The 20,497-nt window shown below is 44.4% G+C and overlaps 1 protein-coding gene across 2 annotated transcripts; it reads left to right on the top strand.

The window, feature by feature from the left end:
• Positions 1-271: 271 nt before the first annotated feature.
• Positions 272-19,835, top strand: TSPAN15 (tetraspanin 15). Of its 2 annotated transcripts, XM_074154921.1 has the most exons (8): positions 272-367; positions 5,299-5,484; positions 7,709-7,783; positions 10,236-10,331; positions 11,982-12,098; positions 16,887-16,934; positions 18,323-18,439; positions 19,660-19,835. In XM_074154921.1, exons 1-8 carry the CDS (start codon positions 272-274, stop codon positions 19,810-19,812), a joined length of 888 nt encoding a protein of 295 aa, XP_074011022.1. In that variant the 3' UTR covers positions 19,813-19,835. The 2 variants fall into 2 exon arrangements, with proteins under 2 accessions (XP_074011022.1, XP_074011023.1); XM_074154922.1 differs by lacking the exons at positions 5,299-5,484; positions 7,709-7,783.
• The last annotated feature ends 662 nt before the right edge of the window (positions 19,836-20,497 follow it).

The raw sequence follows: 20,497 nt of genomic DNA on the forward strand, positions 1-20,497 counted from the left end.
GGCACCCACTCGGGTGACCCTCCCCACGCCCCCACCCCGGAGACCTACTCGGGGGGACCCTCTCCTCTCCTCTCCCCCCGGACACCCACTGGGTGACCCTCCCCGATCCAACCCTCCCCACACACCCCCCTCCGCCCAGGGCCGGTCCCGCTGCCGGAAGGGAAGCAGCGGCGCCCCCGGAGCCGGCCGCTCCCTCCGCGGGCCGCCGGGAAGGGGAGGGCCGGGACCGGCGGAGCCGGGAGCGGCGGGGCGGGCGGCGGCAGGTGCGAGGATGGCGGCGGGGGACGCGGAGCAAGTGCGGTACTGCGGGAGGTTCTCCTACCTCTGCCTCAAGCTCACCCTCATCATCTACTCCACCACCTTCTGGGTGAGCCCACGCCCGGGTGGGTGGACGGGCGGGTGGGGAAGGAGCGGCGGACGCTCCCCCAGCCCCGGGCGGGGCGGGCCGGGCGTGGGAAAGCATCGCGCATCGGGGGCGTGCGTAGGGACCCCTCGCTCCTTGTATCTTCCCGGGAAGGCGGCGGGGGTTTTGCAAGCATTCGTGCTTCCGCAGTGCACACCTGTGGCTGTGGGTGTAGCTGCCCGGGGACAGACAGACTGGTTTTGGCGGATAAAAATCATGTATGCATCTGTTAAAGTACTGCTCTTTTCCCCTAGGGGAGCTGGGCAAACAAAGCCTTCGCCCTACACGCAGCCAGCCGTCGGTACGTAGGAAAATTCTGCGCCTTGTGCTAGATGATACTGTGAAGCTTAGTGTCAGGTAGAACCCACGTGCTGGTCTCTGGAAGGGATGGAAGTCCCCAGCCTCTGGGTCCAGATAATTACCACTGACTTCTCAAATGTGGCAAATTTACCCAGACCGCTGCGATTTTTAAAGGTGCTTTTCCAGGCTCTGGGACGCTGGGGTGATGCTGTGCTGGCTCCGGGCTGTACTGACGTAGGAGATGCTCAGGCAGGGTTTCTTTCTGCCTCTTTGAATTTAAAAGGTGCTTAAGCTCTCGTTTTGCCGGGTTTCTGTCGCAGGAGACGTGGTGTTTAGAAGGTGGGAGCTTGAAGCTTTTGGCATCTTGCCTGGGAGGAGAGGTTTGGATCTGCCAGGCTTGATAGCAAGCGTCTGATTAAAGCTGCGATTTAAGGATGAACAAAAATTGAAATACAAAGTGTTTGGGTGTAATTCAGGCTTTTTGGGATCCTGGGTATCGTTTGGCTTTCTTAGCAAACAAACCGACCGAGGAAACCCCTTGGGTTTAGACTCCTGAAGTTTCCTGTGTTACTCCACGGCAGCTATTCCGCAGGTGCCGTTTTCAGAAGAGGGAAATTCATTGCATTTATTTTTCAAAACCCCTTTTTTTTTTTTTTTTTTTTTTTTCAGCGTGTCCTTCAGGAAGGACCGTGCGTGTTGTCAGCTCTGTGTTTTTCCATTGGCAGCCAGGGCCCTGGCTGGTGGGCTGTAAAAATTGATCTGGTAGCAGAAAAAGGGCCCTTCTGAAATGTTTCTCTAAGCGTCCCCAGAGGACAAAGCCTCTTTCAGGCAGCCCGAGGGGTTTATTTACTCTTTGCAGTTGCTTGCTCTGGATTTTCAATGCTCTGCCCTTGTTTATGACCAAGCGCTTCAACCCTCTGCTGGGGCGGGGGGGGATGGTTTGGTCCGGGATGGAGGGCTGCGGGAAGAAGAGGAAGGGGGCTGCCGGCGTTTGGGCCCAGCGCACGCCGGGTTGTGTGAGGAGGCACGGCACGTGGCTTTCCCTCGGGAAATTGTCTTTTATTCCAGCTTAGTGAAGCAGATCTCATTAGCTGTAGGTATCGGCAGTCGGTTCTTTTTCCAGCTGTGTTAGTCTTCCCTACTTTTCTTTCTTTTTTTTTTTTAAATTTTTTTTTTTTTTTAAGTGGTGTCAGTGGATGTGAAGATTGGCTGCGGGGTATTGGCTTGCTCAAATTTTGCGCGTTTTGTGTTCTGCTGCTGCTTTTTGGGGCTTTGAGGTAGGGGATGCTGAGGCCAGTCGGTTTCCTCTCTTGCGTTGCTGTTCCTCCAGTACATTTGGGAGTGATGAACACCCCAGGATCGCTTGAAAACAGCAGGAACCAAATGTCAGCCTTATCCAAAAGCAGAAAGGAAATGAAAGCACCGTGGGAATGACCGAGTGGACTTTTCCGATAGGCCCTGTCGCTGCTGTCTCTTCCCACGTCACCCGGGGGGGCTTTTTTAAAAACTGGTTGTCACTGTAACTTTTCTGGGCAACTGTTTCGCTGGCAAACGAGGCTGTAACGTCCTTTCTGTAGCCTGGCTGGGACAACATCCAGCATTTTTAAAAAGAAGGTGCTGTTGTTGAGCGGGTGCTTTATTTAAGAATAAATTTTGTAAATACAGGGTTAAAACCATTACTTAGAAACAAATGCTTTTCCTTTCTCTCGGGAAGGCAACTTCGGTGCGTGCAAAAGCCCCAGAGAAGGTCCCCGATTTTTTTGCTGGTGGATACCTCATTTAGCGTGAATCAAGGCCAGCTAATTTTTCCTGCGGACGCGATGTGAATTGCCAAATCAGGAGCTGTTGTGGAGGATGCAGGATGTAAACAGCACGTGTATTGGTGGGCTACCTACGTAAAAAGTGGCGTTTCCACCCCTGGTCACAGGAAGGGAGGGCGCAGCCCCGGAGAGGAGACAGGAGTGGGATGATTGCTAAGTTAGCACATCTGCGTGGCGTAAATAATGACTCTTACTGGTTTGACCACGTTAAAAGGTTTAAAAGATTTTTATTAAGTGCTTAAAAAAACAAAAAGAAAAAAGAAGATAATAAAAGCATAAATCCTGCTTGTGAGGAGTAAGGATTTTAATTGTGGATTTTAGGTGGGCTTCCCCCACTCCCCCAGCGGTTTTTATGCTTCAAAATCTGTATAAAACTTGGAGAACGTCTGTGTGTGTCTATGATATGGTAGGTCAGAGGTTTTTTTTTTTATTTGGCACGTGCCTTCTGCCTGCCACGGTTTGCCAAACTGTTCATTTAGGATTGCTGGAAGGGGTTTGATTAGAGAGGTATTTTGTAGCCCTCTTTTTGGGGAGTGAAGTAATTTCAGTGCCTGGTATCCTGAAGCCTCCCAGAGCAAGCAGCTTGGAGCAGGGGAGTGGTGAGAAGCTCCCCGGTTACCCCCCATAGGTCAAGAGAGAGTAACTTCTCCGCAAAATGTTCTAGGCTTGAAACAACACACTTCTGAAATTCAGACAGTCCCCGTCAACTTTCATCCCTGTGTTTTATGTCCTTTTTTAAAAAAAAAATTAAAAAAAATTATCTGTTTTCTAAACAAGGAATCTACCAGGCAAGCGTTGAGCTTGTTCACAGTGAGTGCTTGCGTGAGTGTCTTTCAGTTGTATTATCTGCTGTTTTCCTAGCAGGAAAAATTGCAGTCCGGACACAAAGGTATCAGGTTTTCAGGTTTTTGTTGTGGTGGTTTTTTTTTTTTTTTGGTTGGTTTGTTTTTTCATTTCGTTTTTTTTTGTTTTTTTTTTAATACTAGAACTCCTGAATCACACATACATGTACAGTCACAAATTTTATATCCCGTAAGCCTTTTGAGTCTCTTTCCTCAGTTGTTATAGCTTTATTTAAAAATGTCAAACTGATTTGTTTATATTGTTTTCTGCTGGAAAAGAAATTTATAATTTATTACCCAAATCATTGAATTTTTTTAAAGAATAAAGCTAACACTACGAATTGACCATTTAGTAATAAAAAACCCAATTATAGTTTTGCAACAGAAGCATATAAATGGTAAATTTGGGTACCTGTTATTCCTCTGGTATGTTTTTTCTTCTGCCGTATATAATCAGTACAATTTCTGAATTTGTCGGGGGGGGGAGTTAACTCTGAATTTGGTCATATAAATTCTTAAGTTGCTTTTTAATTAGCTTCAGTATATTTATTTTTATGGGTAAACTCTTCTGAGATTTCCCTTTTGTAAATGATGACTTGGTGGCATTCCTCGCCTAACATCCTTTTGGTTTTTTTTATTCTTACCTGCAGAAAATCAAGAGTTTCCAGCAAGTTGTTATTTATTTTAAGATATCCCTAATTAAAAAAAAAGAATTTTTTTCAACTGTTGGACTCATGATCTTGCAACTAAGTGTGTCGTGTGTCTGTCTAGGCCTTTGCGTGGGGTGTACCCTGTGAGGCTAAAAAGCTTTGTATATTTAAGAAGCGCGCTCTCCTTGCTTTTGGTGTGTGGGGAGCAGACCGGGGGTTACTGCGGAAATGTGGGGTCAGAAAGGGGGAACGCTGTTTATCAGCTTGCCAAAATGATTGATTTGAATCTGGGCTCTTCCCTGAGGATGTGCCTGGCTGTTGGGGTCGGCAGTAAAGTTTTCCCGCTGCAATTTTCAGTGTTTAAGTGTTGTGGGCTAATTTTTTAATTTTTTTTTTTTTTCTTTTTTCAAATTCAGCAGAATTCAAAGCAACTTGCAGCACGCCGTAGGTTTAATACCAAATGATTTTTGACTTAACCGTGATTACTTGGATTGAAATATCTTTACCTTGTTAAACGAAATGCATCGCTTCTTGCTTCGCTTGTCAGCTTTATCCGGCAGTTGCTCAAGAAAGTGACATAATTCCAAACTTACAGATTTGGGTTTTTTTTTCTTTTTAATCCAGTGCATTTCCCCCGATGGCAGGAGGACAGGAGGTATAGGATTTACTGAGCCTAGATACAACAGGAGCTGATAGGAAGGGACATTTAAGCTCTTAGAAATGGTTTAGAAATGGTGTTGTGTTAGGGCTGCGTGTGTACACACACACACACACACACACACAGAGGTACACACAGAGAGAGAAGGACAGACAGACCCACAAAGAAGGAATATTAATGCCATGGCATTTGCTAGTGTAATATATGAGATCTCAGGGGAGTAATAAACTACATTTCAACTGGTGACATACGTTTCTATTTATTTAACTTCCAGAATGTTAAAACATTATTAAATATATATTTATATATATTTATTTTTTATATATATAAATAGATATAAAATATACATATTTTATATCTATTTATATATATTTTTATATATATATATAAATATATATTTTTGAAATGAACAAATATCTTTTTTTTTCTAAATCAGCTTTTTTCTGCTTTAGTCTTTGAGTTGGTTTGGGTTGTTTTTAATCCAAGCTTCTGGTTCGAGCGTTTCGTTGTTTGTAATTAATTCTGAAGTGAGAAGTCACGGGTTCACGTGTACTCATAAAATGTCATCTCTGTGTTTCACTGGGAGAAAGGGTGACATCTGTGCTCTTCTCTTCTTCTGTTTCAGGTGATTGGAGCCCTTGTCCTCGCGGTTGGGATTTATGCAGAAGTCGAAAGACAGAAGTACAAAACTCTAGAAAGTGCCTTTCTAGCCCCGGCAATTATTTTAATACTTTTGGGCATTATAATGTTCCTGGTATCTTTTGTGGGCGTCTTGGCTTCTTTAAGAGACAATTTATGCCTTCTTCAAGTGGTAAGTGTTGGGGTTTTTTATTCTCCATTTTTAAGGCTCATTGCTTTTGCTTTTCGGCATCACCTGAATTCAAACCCGCAACTATGTCTGCACTGAAAAATACTTTAATAAATTTGCTTTTTTGGATTTTAATTAAATCAGAAACTGCTTTATGGCAGTTTGGTCCCCTGACCGTGGTCTGTGGGTGTCCCTCCGTCGGGGAGCAGCAGTATTTCACCTTGCCAGCTGCAGGACAGGCGAGAGCCCGGCGCTGGGAAATCCAGCTTTCCAAGAGTTAAGGGCTTTATGGAAAACAACCAGGAATGTGAATTATTATCAGCTGGCATGGATCTTGTGCAAACTCAGCTGTTGACATACAGATTGATGCCAGCCTGGCACCACGGTGCCCGCTCTTTCTCTGGCCTGGCCGTGCCTTTCTGGGATGGAGAGGAGGAATTAGTGCTGCCCCTTGGCCGATGGAAAAGGTGAAGTCTGGCTGCAGCTTCTCCCCGTCAATTCAGGGGCTTTTTCTAAAGCTTTCCTCCTGGGATGTGAAGTGGAGAGATGAGTTGTGGTCTCTGGTTGTTCTCCAAACGCTTCTTGGAGGAAACCACTGGAAAAAGAAACCCCAGCTCAGGCTTGTGTCCATCAGGCCGGCGGTGGCTGGGGTCTCTCTGTCTGTCTTCAGCTGGCAAGGGGAATGTAGTGGGGAGAAATACGTGTTACGACAGCTGTGTAGCACCAGAGAAGAGACCGGAGGGGGAGAGGGACAGGGACACAGTTTTTCTCTCTGAAAGGGTAATCTGAAAGGGGAAATTTTAGGGAAATCCCTGTAGAACACTGTGGTTGCAGATAGAAGTTGTGCATATGACTACTTAAAAATAGAGCATGAAACTGTAATTTTCACTTTCATGTCGGTTCAATGTAAAGAAATGCTAAATACATGGTACGTTATGTAGGACAAAGCAAGAGGTAACTGTGGATTTTGAAATTAGGCTTGAATTTTACTGAGAGCCTGTCCTTAGGCAGTGGTGGCTTCTTTCACTCTGAGCATGGTGGTTGTGTCCGTCTGATGTCGAGGAGGCTTTCTGTTCCCGTCGTGGTAGCAAAGCTGGCAGGGTATTTAAATGAAGAAAGCCCCTGATGTCTTCTTCTCAGGCTGATTCCAGATTTAGCAGGAGAAAAGATATCTGTTCAGTGAATTTATGACACTGATACCGGGACTGAGAGCCCAGAAATTAACCCGGTTTTTGTGGCGAAGCATTAGAGATTATTTTCAGATGAGAGATCCTCAAACTTCTTTCCTGATGAAGTTTGCCGTTAAGAAGCAGACCTAAATTCCCTTAACAGCCGTCTTTTATGCCTAAAGAATCCTTTGGGTTGGAAAAACATTTCAAGTACTGGCAGGTCGCAGTTATCTCGTGGTGTTGCTATGGATTTCTTCACGTTATTCATATTTTGCCTGCGCTTTGAAAAGTAGTCACAGATGCATACACTGTGGTTGTGTGTGAGTGCATATATATATATATATATATATATACACAGAGATGAAAAAATGAATAGGGAGCTAGCAGGTATAATTTTTCTTAGCGCTGGGCATGGTGAGTCCTCTGTGCTCAGCTGGCTCGGTAACGCGGTACGGCTCCGTTCCCGCTTCCAAAGCAACACACTAAAAGGTGCCCAGCCCAGAATTTTGTTTTGCTTTAACACTGGCAATTTAGTAGAGAGTGGTTTGGATTGTCTTAAAGCACTGCTTTCCCCGAGAAATGGAACCCAGCAGGGAAGTACTGTCTTTGCAGGAAGCACAAAAGCACAATGTTCGCTGTGGTTTGTAGCGGTCCATTAACGTGCTGCTCTGGGATGCTGTTATGGAGAGAAGGATCTTGGCACGATAAACGCATCTGTTGATTTTCACAGAATGACAGGATGATACGGGGTTGGAAGGGACCTCTGGAGATGATCTAGTCCAACCCCCCCTGCCAGAGCAGGTTCACCTGGAGCAGGTTGCATTCGAAGCAGAAAAAGAATGTGTTTGCCAGCTGGGCAAAACCCAGAATGACTCAAGGGAGAAAAAAAGACTTTATAAGAACAAAGCCATGATTTTCTATCTTTCTTTAAAATGACATCTCATGTGCAGAAAGCCAAGCGTGTTGGCAATCGAATGTTACAGACCTAAGGCCGCTAATTGGAAGAGTAAATGGGATTTGTTCTGTTCGTGGTCTCACTTGCGATCGTTTTTCTGCAGTTCATGTACATTCTCGGTATCTGCTTGCTGATTGAGCTGACTGGTGGAGTGGTGGCCCTGATCTTCAGAAACCAGGTGAGCTGCTTGCGTTTAGGCTTTGCTCACCAAGAACGTGACTCACAATCCCTGGAGTTAGGGCTACGCTACTGAGCAAATAAAAAGCGTTAAGATTGTCACCTGAGCACTAACTGATGGAAGTCTGAAGGCAAGTCCAGACTTTTCGGGGTGCTTGGTGTTCGGGTACGGGTGGGGTTGGCGACCTGTTCTGGAGAGGAAATCCAGATTAACGAATTTGGAGAAAATCTGGTAACTAAGAATGTGCAGTACAGGTAAAACGGGTTTCTAGCTCTTGGTGTATGACAAAGTGCTTTTTCTTCTCATTTGCCTTCTGGGTCTCAGACTGCTGATTTGGGAAGTTTCCATCTGGATTTGGAAACGTTGTTATTTTTTTGTGGCTAAAATGTTTTACCTTACCTGAAGGACAGCTCTTCCATGCCCGCATCCGTCAGCAGCATCACTAATTTCTGTAGGAGACCACATCATTTACAAGCATGCTATAATTACGTAAAAGTCTTAATTTTTCAAAACAGAAACAAGCAGGCTTTTTTTTTTTGATAGAAATGTTTGAAAACTTAAGTGTGTTCACCATGGCAAGTACTAGATTTCTATGCTTTGATTTTATTTCTTTTTTTCCCAAATCTGGCAAAATATGAGTATTGAGAGGAGACGCTAAATAACAAGACCTCTGCCCTCCCCACCCCAACCCTACCAATCTCATTTCCACGAAAAGAACTCATACAAACTAGGTTACATATGTTATTAAAAAAAAAAAGCAGCTTTAAAAAAGATTTTTTTTTTAAATAACAACTGGTTGTTATTTTGAAGCAATATTATGTTATCCCTAGCTAGCGTTTTCTTCTTACTCCGTGGTGGAAGGGAGTTGTGAACTTGACTTGTGACAGCAGGGGATGAGTTATCTTCATTTCCAGAAGCCGTCGTTAGCCGTTGCCGTAGGTGTCGCCTTGGCCCCGCGCGAGGATTTAATCTGAATTGTGGTGGGGACCCCAGGCTCAGCTGAAGGAAGCAGATCAGCCTGCCCGGCGCAGGAACGTGGGCATCACGGAATGCAGAGAATGTGGCTGACCGAAAATAAAGTAGATGCCAAAGGCGGTATTTGCTGAGAGGGCGAGGAATAATTGCTGTTGACTTTTTGGACAAAGAAAATGTATTGCTGTGGTTTTTGTGCAGTAAGCGTTTTCCCGACACGTGTATGGGCTGCCTGAGCAGGACAGCTACGCTCAGGGACTGGTTTGGTTTGCTCTTTTACAAGGTTAATGGAGAAGTTGGGGTTAGTAGTGGGAGGAGAAGGAAGTATTTAATAAAAGCTTAGGGTAATAGCTTTCATTTAAATGCTGATTGTTTTGCATGTCTCACTGTTTTTTCCCATTTCTTTCTCTATTTCCTTCTCAAAGCTGTCGGGTCTGAGGGTGGTACAGGCAGCGTGAGAGAAGTTGGCATGTTCCTTCTTGGCCAGTTAGGGTAGTCCTGCAAAATCCATTCTTGTTTCTAATCATTGAATGTGATAATTGTTTTTGTTCTCTTTCCTTTTCAAGTGTTGCAGTTTGTAACACTGAGAAAACGGATAGGTGTATTTCAGGTTTCTTTCTGACCTGCAAGGATTTAGCTTTGATCATTTTAGCAGCTGGGTTGAAAGGGAAGTTGCTGCATTCTGCTTGTGTTTAGTCTCAATTTTTTGTTGTGTTATGGTGGTGCTGGATGTTGAGAAATAAATACTCTTTATTTTTTGCCTCATCTTCTGAGCTTTAAAAGTGTTCTGTTGGTTTAATTTCTAATATGCCAAACTGAGGAGGTACCATTTTATATCTGCCACCACTCAACTGCCATATTTCTCAAAACCATGACTGTAAAACATACAGATAATGAGATATTTTCTGCTTTTTTCTGCTTAAGGTGGAATAAAGCTCATAGCTGACAATTACGGATTCTGTGGAAAGTTAAATTCCTGGAAAATGAAATTAACGGAAGATGGTGATCAGGGAGACAGTCAGCTCATGTCGCCCCAGGCACGACGCAGACGGTGGTGCCAAGACCCATCACCCAAACCCACCGCTCTGTCACCCCCCAAAAAATGGGGATCCCCAGCGCCCAGTGGGAGGGATTCTGCCTTCCCGTTCTCAGCCTGGGGGGGCAACGGGGCCATCTCTGGGAGATGCTTGGGGAGTCTGAGAGAAGCAGCACCTCGCTGGAGAGGTGTCGTGCTGTTAGCACTTCTCAGCACAAAGCCAGCAGTGAGGCTGCTTCCTTAAAAGAGAACTGGGGGTCAGTCTCTGCAGGACTGTGCTCTGATTGATTTTTTTTTTTTAGCTGGTATTTGTTTTTCCTTAAAAAAAAAAAAAAAAAGCCTTTCCTCTTGTGCTCCTCAATTACACTTGTCACTTTAACCTGTTCTTTTAATTTTGTTTCGGTCTGTGTAGCCCATGAATCTTGTCTTAATTCTGCCTTCTAGACAATCAAGTTTTTGAACGATAATATAAGAAGAGGAATTGCGAATTACTACGATGATTTAGACTTCAAGAACATCATGGACTCTGTTCAAAAGCGGGTTTGTGTTTTTCTTTTTTGTTTTTGTGTGGGTTTTTTTTGTTTGTTTGTTTTTTTGTTTCTGTTTTTTTTTTTGTTTTTGTTTTTGTTTTATTTTTCTGGGACTAATTCAGTGCTGAGGTGTGGTAGGTCCTGGGTGACAGCTTTGATTTTTTTTCCAGTGATGTGATAATCAAATTCTTACTGGTGAGGGGGATGAGATCTCATGCGTCTTCTGTTACGGCATTGCTGCAGGCAGGGTTCCTCCAGCATCCCAGCTGGCATTTGAAGCCCTCTAAATCACCGCAAGGAGCTGGGGGGGGCAAAATGCAGCTTTTTGCCGTGGTAGGTGTGATTCAGATGCTCAGGGCCAGGTCCTGCGAACGTGTGGGCTTATAGGGGCCCCACAGCTGGATTCAGACAAATTCAGCCCAAATTCCACCCAAGCTCTTGTGCTCAGCGTTTCTGCAGGCTGGTCCAAGACATTCAAAAGCGTCTCATTAACAGGAGGCACCAGATAAAGAGAAATTAGGTGGCAATTAGGCTGTTTGAACCCGGGCCATGCTATTTTCACTTGAGGGCACCTTGCAAGCTCTTTAACAAGGGGGTTATTCAAAGGAGATGCCCGTGGAAGCGTATATACCTGTAATTAAAATTCAGAAACTGTGTTGAGCCCAGCTGAGCATTACTTAATGGCACATGTAGTTGACTCACGGCCTTATATTTTTTTTAAGGCTGGTGTGTTGAAATGTTTATTGGATTATTGAAGAGTTCTGCCGTGCAGTTCAGAGACTATAGAAGCAGCAGAGAATGTTCAGAAATGTGATGTCAGGGCCCATGTGATGTCAGTGACCATGCCAAATAATGATTTAAAAAAAAAAAAATAATTTAACTGAGGAAGTGATATGTATATTTTATGACATCGTTATGGAGATGGCAGCCTGCTTTGAAAAACAAAGTTAGAATGGAAAGTTTGTCAAAAGCTCACCATCCTGAGGAAATTTTGTCATTAGCCTTCATAATGTTTTAAAGTTTCCATGCACTGCCCAAAATTATGTATACATACAGTGAATATACATTTTAGTGATTAAATAAACTGCTTTTCCCCCTTCTTTTAATATATAAAGTGAATATTTGTATTAAGTCAGTGTAAACTTACAGTATTTGCTTGCCAGATCTCAGTTCTACTAAATTACACCCAAAATGTTTTGGTGATATTTTTTTTTTTAATGCCTTATAGCAACACTTTTGTCTTTTAGACTCATGTAGAAATGTAGTCACAATCTTTAAAAAAAAAAAAAGGAAGTATATTACAGCTGGAGGTAGAGTGAATGTAAAAACATTTCTTAATGATGTCCAGACCTGAAAAGATAATTTTTCAACTCGGAAAAGATGGGAGGTGGAACTTAGCATTGAGTACTGTGCTCTGGCACCCTGGGGAGTAGCTTGATGAGTGACGGAGGAATGCTACCTATAGCTTAATTCTTTTCAGTTGTATCTATCATGTACATTCATATGTGCCTTGCTGATAAAATGACAGGATTGCTGGGTGCTCTTAAAATCGTTTTATTTTATTCTTACTTTGTTTTCTACCTACTAGAAGAGTTTCTGTTAAAATACGATTTTATTTCTTTTTTTTTCCTTTGCCTTTTGTGCCCTTTTTTTTTTCCAGTTTAAGTGCTGCGGTGGGGAAGATTACAGAGACTGGTCACAAAACGTGTACCACAACTGTGCAGCACCGGGGCCGCTGGCCTGCGGGGTGCCCTACACTTGCTGTGTCACAAATAAGGTAAGTCCCAACACCGGCGTCTTGGCATCACTGCTCCCTGCCGGCTCACCGGCGTTTGATAAAAAAGGCGCCTTAATTTAGAAAGTCTGGGGGAAGCCGTGAAGGAAAATGGGTCCCTCCTGAAAACGGGAGCTATGGATCCGTGGGTCTTGACAGCTTGAAAAGGAGAAAATAACAGGTTAGACGTGTTGGTTCTGGTTTGTGTTATCGTCCCGCTATGCAGAAGGGATCTGGGAGCTCCTCTAACCTCACGGCTTGCCTGGAGCAGGGCTGCTGAAAGTTAAGTCTTGCTGGTGTTTTCCCCGGGGTTTGCTGCTCCAGCTTTGCCAGGAAGCCTGGGCCTCGATTGCTTCCGTGGGTGGGGGTGGGAGTGATGGGCACCAGCTGCTGTGGGAATTACAGACTGAACAGAATGACCCCGTCACCCAGAAAAATCCAGAAATGTGGGCAAATGACCTCAGGGTCGGTGCATCCTTGTGGGCGCTGGTCTGGCCCAGAGCTACTGCTCTGCCCCAACCCATCCTTGGAAACTGCCTGCCTTGCTGCCCTGTAAAATCCTCCTTGGAAGGGAAAACTTATCAGCTGGATTCTGGACCCGTTTCTCAGTCTATGATGAACTGGTATTAAGTGGTGCTGGCAGCACTGGGAGCGGGCATTAAATTCCATGTGAACGTGTTTTATATAAATTTTAGCAGTTTTAATTCATGCCTCTCCATTTGAGGAATGGACATAACACTGAATTTGAGAAAGAACTATTCCTCGACTTAAAACCAGTATGGGCAGTCCCTGCCTCACTGGGTTTTGGTCTTAGGTCTGAACACGGGACGGAGAAATTGAGTATGTTTAGGAGCAGACGCAGTAGAGCTCATGATGGATAACCTACCAGTGCCTGTTCTGTGCTGCCCTTTTACTGTCTGCCTTGAGCACGGCTGTTTAATTGAAAAAAGGAAAAATTGCAATAATTGTGTCAGTAATCCTGCTGAGAAATGTGTATAATATGAAGGTGTTTATTGCGTGTGCTTACACATTTTTTGAGTATGAGAAAGACTCTGTTTAAATCTGTGCTGAGCTTTGATTTATTCTCAGAAACCAAAGCTAAACAGTTATGCTTTAAGTCTTAGGTGTTTGAGAATAAGAAAACCGTGTATATGAAAATAGTATCTGCTGATCCGCAGCTGCACTGAGCAGAAGAGTTCAGGCTTTTGCCCTCTTTTGATGGTAAAAGAAGATAGAGCTGTCTAGTGAAGAGCAGTCTGTCCTTTTAATGGTCGTCCAAAGCACTGCTTGTTTTTCTGCAGCTCTCGTTTCTCTGTTGAAGTGATGTTAGTTGATGTGTGTGGAAATACAGCAGTACTGTGAAGGCAAAGTGCTGCAATAACCAGTGACTACTAACGCCACGTGCCTTCCCAGCTGCGGCACAGATAATCAAACACATTGTGGATTTCAAATGCAACCTGTCAGGCAGGAAAGCGCTAAAATGAAAATTTCTCGGAGGAAAACAGGGAGTAAATATACTCCATATGCTGCATTGGCAACTGCAGAGTCGGCGATGAGACTACCTGTAGCCTAAAGGTAGCCTGCAAAGCGTTAAGCTCAGAGAAGTTAATCGAAAATGGGGAGAAGCCTGAAAATGATAGAATCATAGAATGGTGTGGGTTGGAAGGGACCTTAAAGATCGTCTAGTTCCAACCCCCCTGCCCTGGGCAGGGACACCTCCCACCAGACCAGGTTGCTCAAAGCCCCATCCAGCCTGGCCTTGAACCCCTCCAGGGATGGGGCATCCACAACTTCTCTGGGCAACCTGTTCCAGTGTCTCACCGCCCTCACAGTAAAGAATTTCTTCCTAATATCTAATCTAAATCTCCCCTCTTTCAGTTTAAAACCTTTACCCCTCATCCTATCAGCGAATAACAAGCAGACTTCTTGTTTAAGACTGGGCTGTTCAGTGAGAAGCTGCAGTACGTTAGGGCTTGTGCCTTACTGCCCTGGGATGCCATCGATGTGCCCTGTGACATCCAAGCGGCACGTCAGTGTATTCGGCAGGATGGCACTAACGCCCTGGCTGTATGGCTGGCTGTCTCGGGAAAAAAAAAAAATCCTAACTAGAAGATGCATAAATCTTCCATGTTTGACAAATGCTTCCAAATACAGGCTGGTTTCTGTCCTGGAAAACTACAGATATGGTTTGTGATTACTCATTCACTTTGTAGTCATGGAAAACTCCCGCTAATGTCGGAGGTTGGATCCTGATCCTCTTAAAAAGCCCTGTGCTAAGACGAGCCAGGCTCATGCTGGGGGGAGGGGGACTCTGAAGGGAATATTTTCAAGTCAAAGTATTTATTAAGTACTTACACTAGTGTAGCAGATAAAAATTAGTCCCAAATGCTTATAAACCTCTGTTTCTGATGCCTTTCTCTCTGTTGCATACATTTTCTTGTGCTATGGTTAGCAAAAAAAAACCCCCAAAACGTCACTACATCTTGCTTAATTTAGTGAGAGGGTATATCAATACACAAGAGTTTGCTCTGCCTTATTTTCCTCACGTGCATATTCTCATTTTCCTCCGTGTCTTTGGCTGCCTTTGATGCCGGTGGGCTCTACGTTGGTAGATGTGAAGGACGGTATTTTCATGTTAGCTTTGCCAGGCTAGGTAGAGCTTCAGGATGTGAGCAAAATATTAAATGGCCCCAGAAATTGCATTAGTAATCTGTGATAAATGCTAGGACTCCTTATTTTTTTTTTAAATTTATGAATTTTTTATTCATATATATTATGATATATAGAAATATATTCTATTAGAGTAAATTTGGTCTTGTAAAATGTTCATGTAAGCATTCATGTTATTGGCTGTTATTTGAGTTTCGGATATTTCCGAGCTTAAATTTGTCATCGTGATGGTATGATGGCTGTGTTCATCCCTGGTTTTCTTAATGTGTTAAGTTATTAAGGCCATAAAATTAAACGCAGCTGTTTGTTCTGTGGAAACAGCTGTGGCACACAGCTCTGTTGTAGCTAGCTTTGGTTTCTGATGCCACGCTGGTTTTGCTGGATAGATATGGTTCAAATACAGTCATGTCTTGTGACACACTGGCAGTACTGATTTCTCTAAAATCATGTCGAGCTCTATCTACATCTGACCCTGGGGCTGCTGGGAAGAAATTGGTGCTGGACAGGCCAGTAATCCCCCGGTGTTGCTTTTAGATGGGCTGGTGCCAAGGTTGGTGCTGTGGCTTTTGCCGGTATGGGTGGAGGTCTGGGACTGGCCGGTGGGGGGGCAACCGATGCCGCTGGGCTGGTGTCGGAGCCGGTGTGGGGGCAGCCGTTTGTATCTGGGCTGTGACACCTGCTGGTACCACTGGGGCCAGTGTGGCTTGGGCGGTTGTTGGTGTTTCTGCTATCTTTGATTTCACCCAAGGGACCTGAGTAGCAATATCGCACGTCACGTAATACTCACTCCTGCACTGATATGTAACACAAAACCACCCCTGCAACACATTCAGGAAAACTGACAGTGAAAATCATGATTGAATGAAAGTAACACTCATTCTCTAAACTTCCCAAAGGTTTTCCATCCCCTAGTTCTGATGGTGTCACTTTGGCATAATCATTAAAGGGCAAAGTAAACTTTCCCCAGGTGAAGCCGAAAGTGTACTTAGTAAAAGAATCTATCGTGTGATGCCCCAGATATGCAGGTAGAACTGTTATCCAAGTAATCGTATTATACATCTGAAGGCAAATCCACACCAAAACAGCACTCTTGACCCACTGCATCCAAACACAAAGAAGAAATAAACCGTGCAATATATTCGGCCAGTTAAACACCACTGCATCAATTAACTTCATACAAGGCACGGTATAACATTTCACGTAAGAGTGACACGATGTGAGCTGTCTATTCTCCCTGAAGAAGTTGGAATTCAAACTATTCAGGCAATCTATCAGAGCTCTGGTCAAGTTCTGCTCGTGCCCCACATCGGGTGCCAATAAATCTGTCGTGGTTTAGGCTGAATCAGCCAATGACTGGTGACAGATGCTCTCTCCCCACCTCTCGCTCCCAGGAGAGGAGGAGGAGAGATAAAGACATTTATGAGTTTAGAAGGAACTAAAGAACTTTAATGAAATATTAATAATAAAATAAAAAGGAAATAATGAAATAGATACAATAGATACAACACCGTATCAAGCTCCCAGGATGACGTCGCCAGCAGACATTGGGGAAGTCCTAGACTGAACTCAGTGATGGATGGGAACTGGATTCCAGCTCTGGAGTCAGGAATACACGGATCGGGATCAAAGGCGATGAACGGACAGGGTCCTCTTCAGATGTTGGCTGTTGAAGAAAGAGGCTGACCCTTTGATCCCTCAGCTTTTATACTGAGCATGGGGCAGATGGGATGGAATATCCTTGTTGGTCAGGTTTGGGTCACCTGTCCTGTCCGCTCCTCCCCGCGGGTGGGACCCCTCTACAATTTTCTGTTTCTGATCGTCCAATGGGGCAAATAACAATTAGCTGACCTTGGTTGTTATAGCAATAAGCATAAGCAAAAGCCTCTCTGCATACCGTTCCTTGGCATGAAGTACAAACATTGGTCTTATCACGCTGAGAACGAGCAGTTTTCTGCACAATGTGCTGAGTTAGAAGAGGCCTAGCTAAGAAGTAAAATTACTGAACAGAAAGTTGGTTCTGTTTTACTGTTCACTGGGTGAACAAAGAGTGAAAAATTTATTTTTTTTTTTTTTGTGATTTTAGTTTTCTGCTATAGTTTATATTTGTTGCTTTCCTTTCAGACAGACATCGTCAACACTATGTGTGGATACAAAACGATTGACAAAGAGGTAACGTAACCAGCATCCATCCTGTCGTGGCAAGGGGTTGTGCTTCTCTGCTTTTTTTTGTGTGTCAGTTATAAAACTGTCTTCTGCATACTTAAATCTACCAGACAGTTAAACCAGCAATTAAAATTATTTTATCTGGAGTAGCTTTCACATATTAAAAAAAAAAAAAAAAAAAATCTTGTTTGATCGTAGTATCTTCCCTTCCTTGTATCTTCCACAATTCCTCATTTGACGTGCCTGAAGCCTTCCTTCCCAAAGCTCCCCACCCCTTACACTAATTGCACAGTTAATACGAAGAAACATGGTCCAATACTTTTAAGTGGTGACTTGAGTTGGGGAAAACTTTTAATACCCAAAAGCCAAAGTTTTTCACTGGGTAAAATTGGTTTCGATAAAGCCAACTTAGCCGTTTCTAGTTATTTTATATCCCAGTAGCAGGTCTTTTATTTTTAAGCCTGTTGATAATTATTCTTGGAAGAGGAGTGAGACTTCCCAGCCCTCTTCTCCCTCCGGGAGTGGGATGGGACCCCATTCTCCTCTGGTTTTCCCTCCTGGGAATAGCCTGGTGACTCCAGAGTAGACACTGCCAGCTCAAGGCACTAATTGTGGAATGATTAAGCGAGGAAATCAGTAATTGGATCCGCTGGAAGTTCTCCACTCCTAGCTTTGGAGTGGTGTGAGGGGTTGGTCTAAAAAAGCCCCTCTCCCAGCTCATTTGAAGCACTTGGCGCACAATGCCAGCTTCAGTTGTTGGTTTTTGGGATTACCGGTTATCTTTACATATGACCTGTCTTCATTTGGATTCATTGATTTATGGCTTAATCACCTCAAGGCTCCAGCCTGGCTCTAACGCCCAAAGCACTTAAGCATATGCTTAACTTTACCCCATTCATCTGCTTAGGACCCTTTGCCGCCTCAAGTGCTTTCTATATTATGGGCTGGGGTCACGGTGCAGCGCAGCTTGCAGGACTGAATCTGGAATCCTCTTGCTCCTGCCCTTTTTAGAGTCTATTGCAAAGCACTTGGTCCGCGATTTGTGTTTCTCCGCTGCTGCACTTTCAACTTGGAAGCAGAGGTAGAAGCTAAAGAGAGACTTCTCTGCTTTCCAAGTGGCCCAAAATGAGAGTGGGATGCATTTCTTTTAGAAAAGTAGTTGGAAAAAAAAAAAAAAAAGAAAAGGTTTAAAAAAATAAAATAACTTGTTCAGGTGGGGAACAACTTAAAAAAAGACGGAAGAGTTAGTGATGAGGTCTGTGTCAAATGTAGCGGGTTTAAAGAGATGGGAAGGAGAACCAAGTTTGCCTCCCTGAAACTAGAATTACCGCACGTTAACTGTATCATACACCGGTGCGACTGCCTGTTTGAGCATCTGCTTTGATATTTTGCAGCGCTTGAGTGTTCAGAATATTATATATGTCCGTGGATGCACGAATGCAGTGCTAATTTGGTTTTTGGACAACTACAGCATCATGGCTGGCGTGCTGCTCGGCATATTGCTACCCCAGGTAAGAAGGGGCCAGTGCGTTGTCCATTAAAGGGAGTATCTGATTTGTCTGACTATATTTAATTGTCGTTTTTAATTTAAATTTAACATAACCAATGAATTGAGGTGGCATTCTGGTAATTTGATAGCATTACTGTGATATATTGCAGGGTTTGGTGGGTTAATTTGGTTTCGCTTGGGGTTTTTTGAGTCCTCTCTTCCCCCTGGCTGTGTCCGCAAAGGCTTTCCAATGCTCCAAGGCACAGGGTTGGTTATTTTTCTGCTATAACGGCTCTTCACAAAAATGATCCATTTATACCTCTGTATGCAAAGAAGAATAACAATGTGAGTTTCTGTATGTATACATACTGCATATCTGCCCCTATATCTGACATACAGAATGATATGGGGTTGGAAGGGACCTCTGGAGATCATCTAGTCCAACCCCCTGCCGAAGCAGGTCCACCCAGAGCAGGTTGCACAGGAACATGTCCAGGCAGGTTTTAAATGTCTTCAGAGATGGAGATTCCCCCACCTCTCTGGGCAGCCTCTTCCAGGGCTCTGCCACCGTCAAAGTAAAGAAGTTCCTCCTCATGTTTATTTGGAACTTCCTATGTTCAAGTTTGTGCCCGTTACCTCTTGTCCTGTCCCTGGGCACCACTGAAAAAAGACTGGCCCCATCCTCTTGACACCCACCCTTGAAGTGTTTATAGGCGTTGATCAGATCCCCCCCTCAGTCTTCTCCAGACGAAACAGACCCAAGTCCCTCAGCCTTTCCTCCTAAGAGAGATGCTCCAGGCCCCTCATCATCTTTGTAGCCCTCTGCTGTCCCCTCTCCAGCAGTTCCCTGTCCTTCTTGACCTGGGGAGCCCAGAACTGGACCCAGTGCTCCAGATGGGGCCTCCCCAGGGCAGAGCAGAGGGGGAGGATGAACCTCCCTGGACCTGCTGGTCACACTCTTCCTGATGCCCCCCAGGATGCCATTGGCCTTCTTGGCCACAAGGGCACATTGCTGGCTCATGGGCATCCTGTTGTCCACCAGGAGTCCCAGGTCTTTCTCCTCAGAGCTGCTCTCCAGCAGGTCAGCCCCCAACCTGTCCTGGTGCAGGGGGTTATTCCTCCCCAGGTGAGGAGGAATACATTACGTATACATATATATGTATACGTAATTTGTAAAAAGAGAAGAAGCACTGGATAAGCGGTACTTGATCTCTGCTGAGAGATGCCCCTTTCCTTTTGCAGTTCCTGGGTGTGTTGTTGTCCTTGCTGTACATAACTCGGGTGGAAGACATCATCACCGAGCACAAGCTGAGCGAAAGACTCTTTGAAGACGTGGGGCAGAGATCTGCCTCCGAGTTCTCCGGAGCCGGCTGCTGCATGTGTTACCCTGGGTGACTTCAGAAACCTCAAATACGGTTAATAAAAAAAAAAAAAAAAGAAAAAAAAAAAAAGAAAAAGGTAAATCCACCTGTTCTGGTTTCTGCTGGCTGTTACAGACTGGGGGTGTAAGGAATCGGCCAGCAGACCGGCTGGCGGCGGGTGGGCAGTGCGCCGATACCGCCCTCCCCCCCCGTAGCCTCGTTACTCTCGGTGTGTCTGCGTCCAAAGCCACGCCAGAAAGGGCTCGACGATGCTGCTGCGGTACCGTGACGCTGCTGGAAGGTGAACTTGTGGATCATTAAATCTTGGGGTTTTTTTTGAATGATTGCTGAGTGATAACGCAACTGGGAAAATGATTCTGGGAAGATTTGGAGGTAGATTTCTCGGAAGAGCCTTTGCATCTTGGGATGTCGTATTTAAATGTTTGTCCTTTCCAACTTTATTTTCTTACTCCTTCCAAAAAGGATTTCTTACCGATCTACATGGTGAATATTAAACATTTGTTTAATATATTTTTTATGCTAATCTTGATGAATTTACTGACAATAATGGATGTGATGCTGAGCACTTTCATTGCTCAGCCTTTTGTGCCTTTTAATAATGGGGCAGATGCCGATGTTGAATCAGTCAGGTAATGCTTGATATATTTTTAATGCAATTTGTTATTGTCTGGCTTTTTTATAAACTTACGGGATGTTCG

The sequence above is a fragment of the Numenius arquata genome, chromosome 10, assembly GCF_964106895.1.
Source record: "Numenius arquata chromosome 10, bNumArq3.hap1.1, whole genome shotgun sequence".
Classification (NCBI taxonomy): Eukaryota; Metazoa; Chordata; class Aves; order Charadriiformes; family Scolopacidae; genus Numenius; species Numenius arquata.

Coding starts and splice junctions, on each gene's coding strand:
- TSPAN15 (XM_074154921.1), top strand. CDS start 272: ATGGCGGCGGGGGACGCGGAGCAAGTGCGGTACTGCGGGAGGTTCTCC. Junction 10,332..11,981: donor TGGACTCTGTTCAAAAGCGG/GTTTGTGTTTTT, acceptor TTTTTTTTCCAG/TTTAAGTGCTGCGGTGGGGA. Junction 16,935..18,322: donor ACAAAACGATTGACAAAGAG/GTAACGTAACCA, acceptor GATATTTTGCAG/CGCTTGAGTGTTCAGAATAT.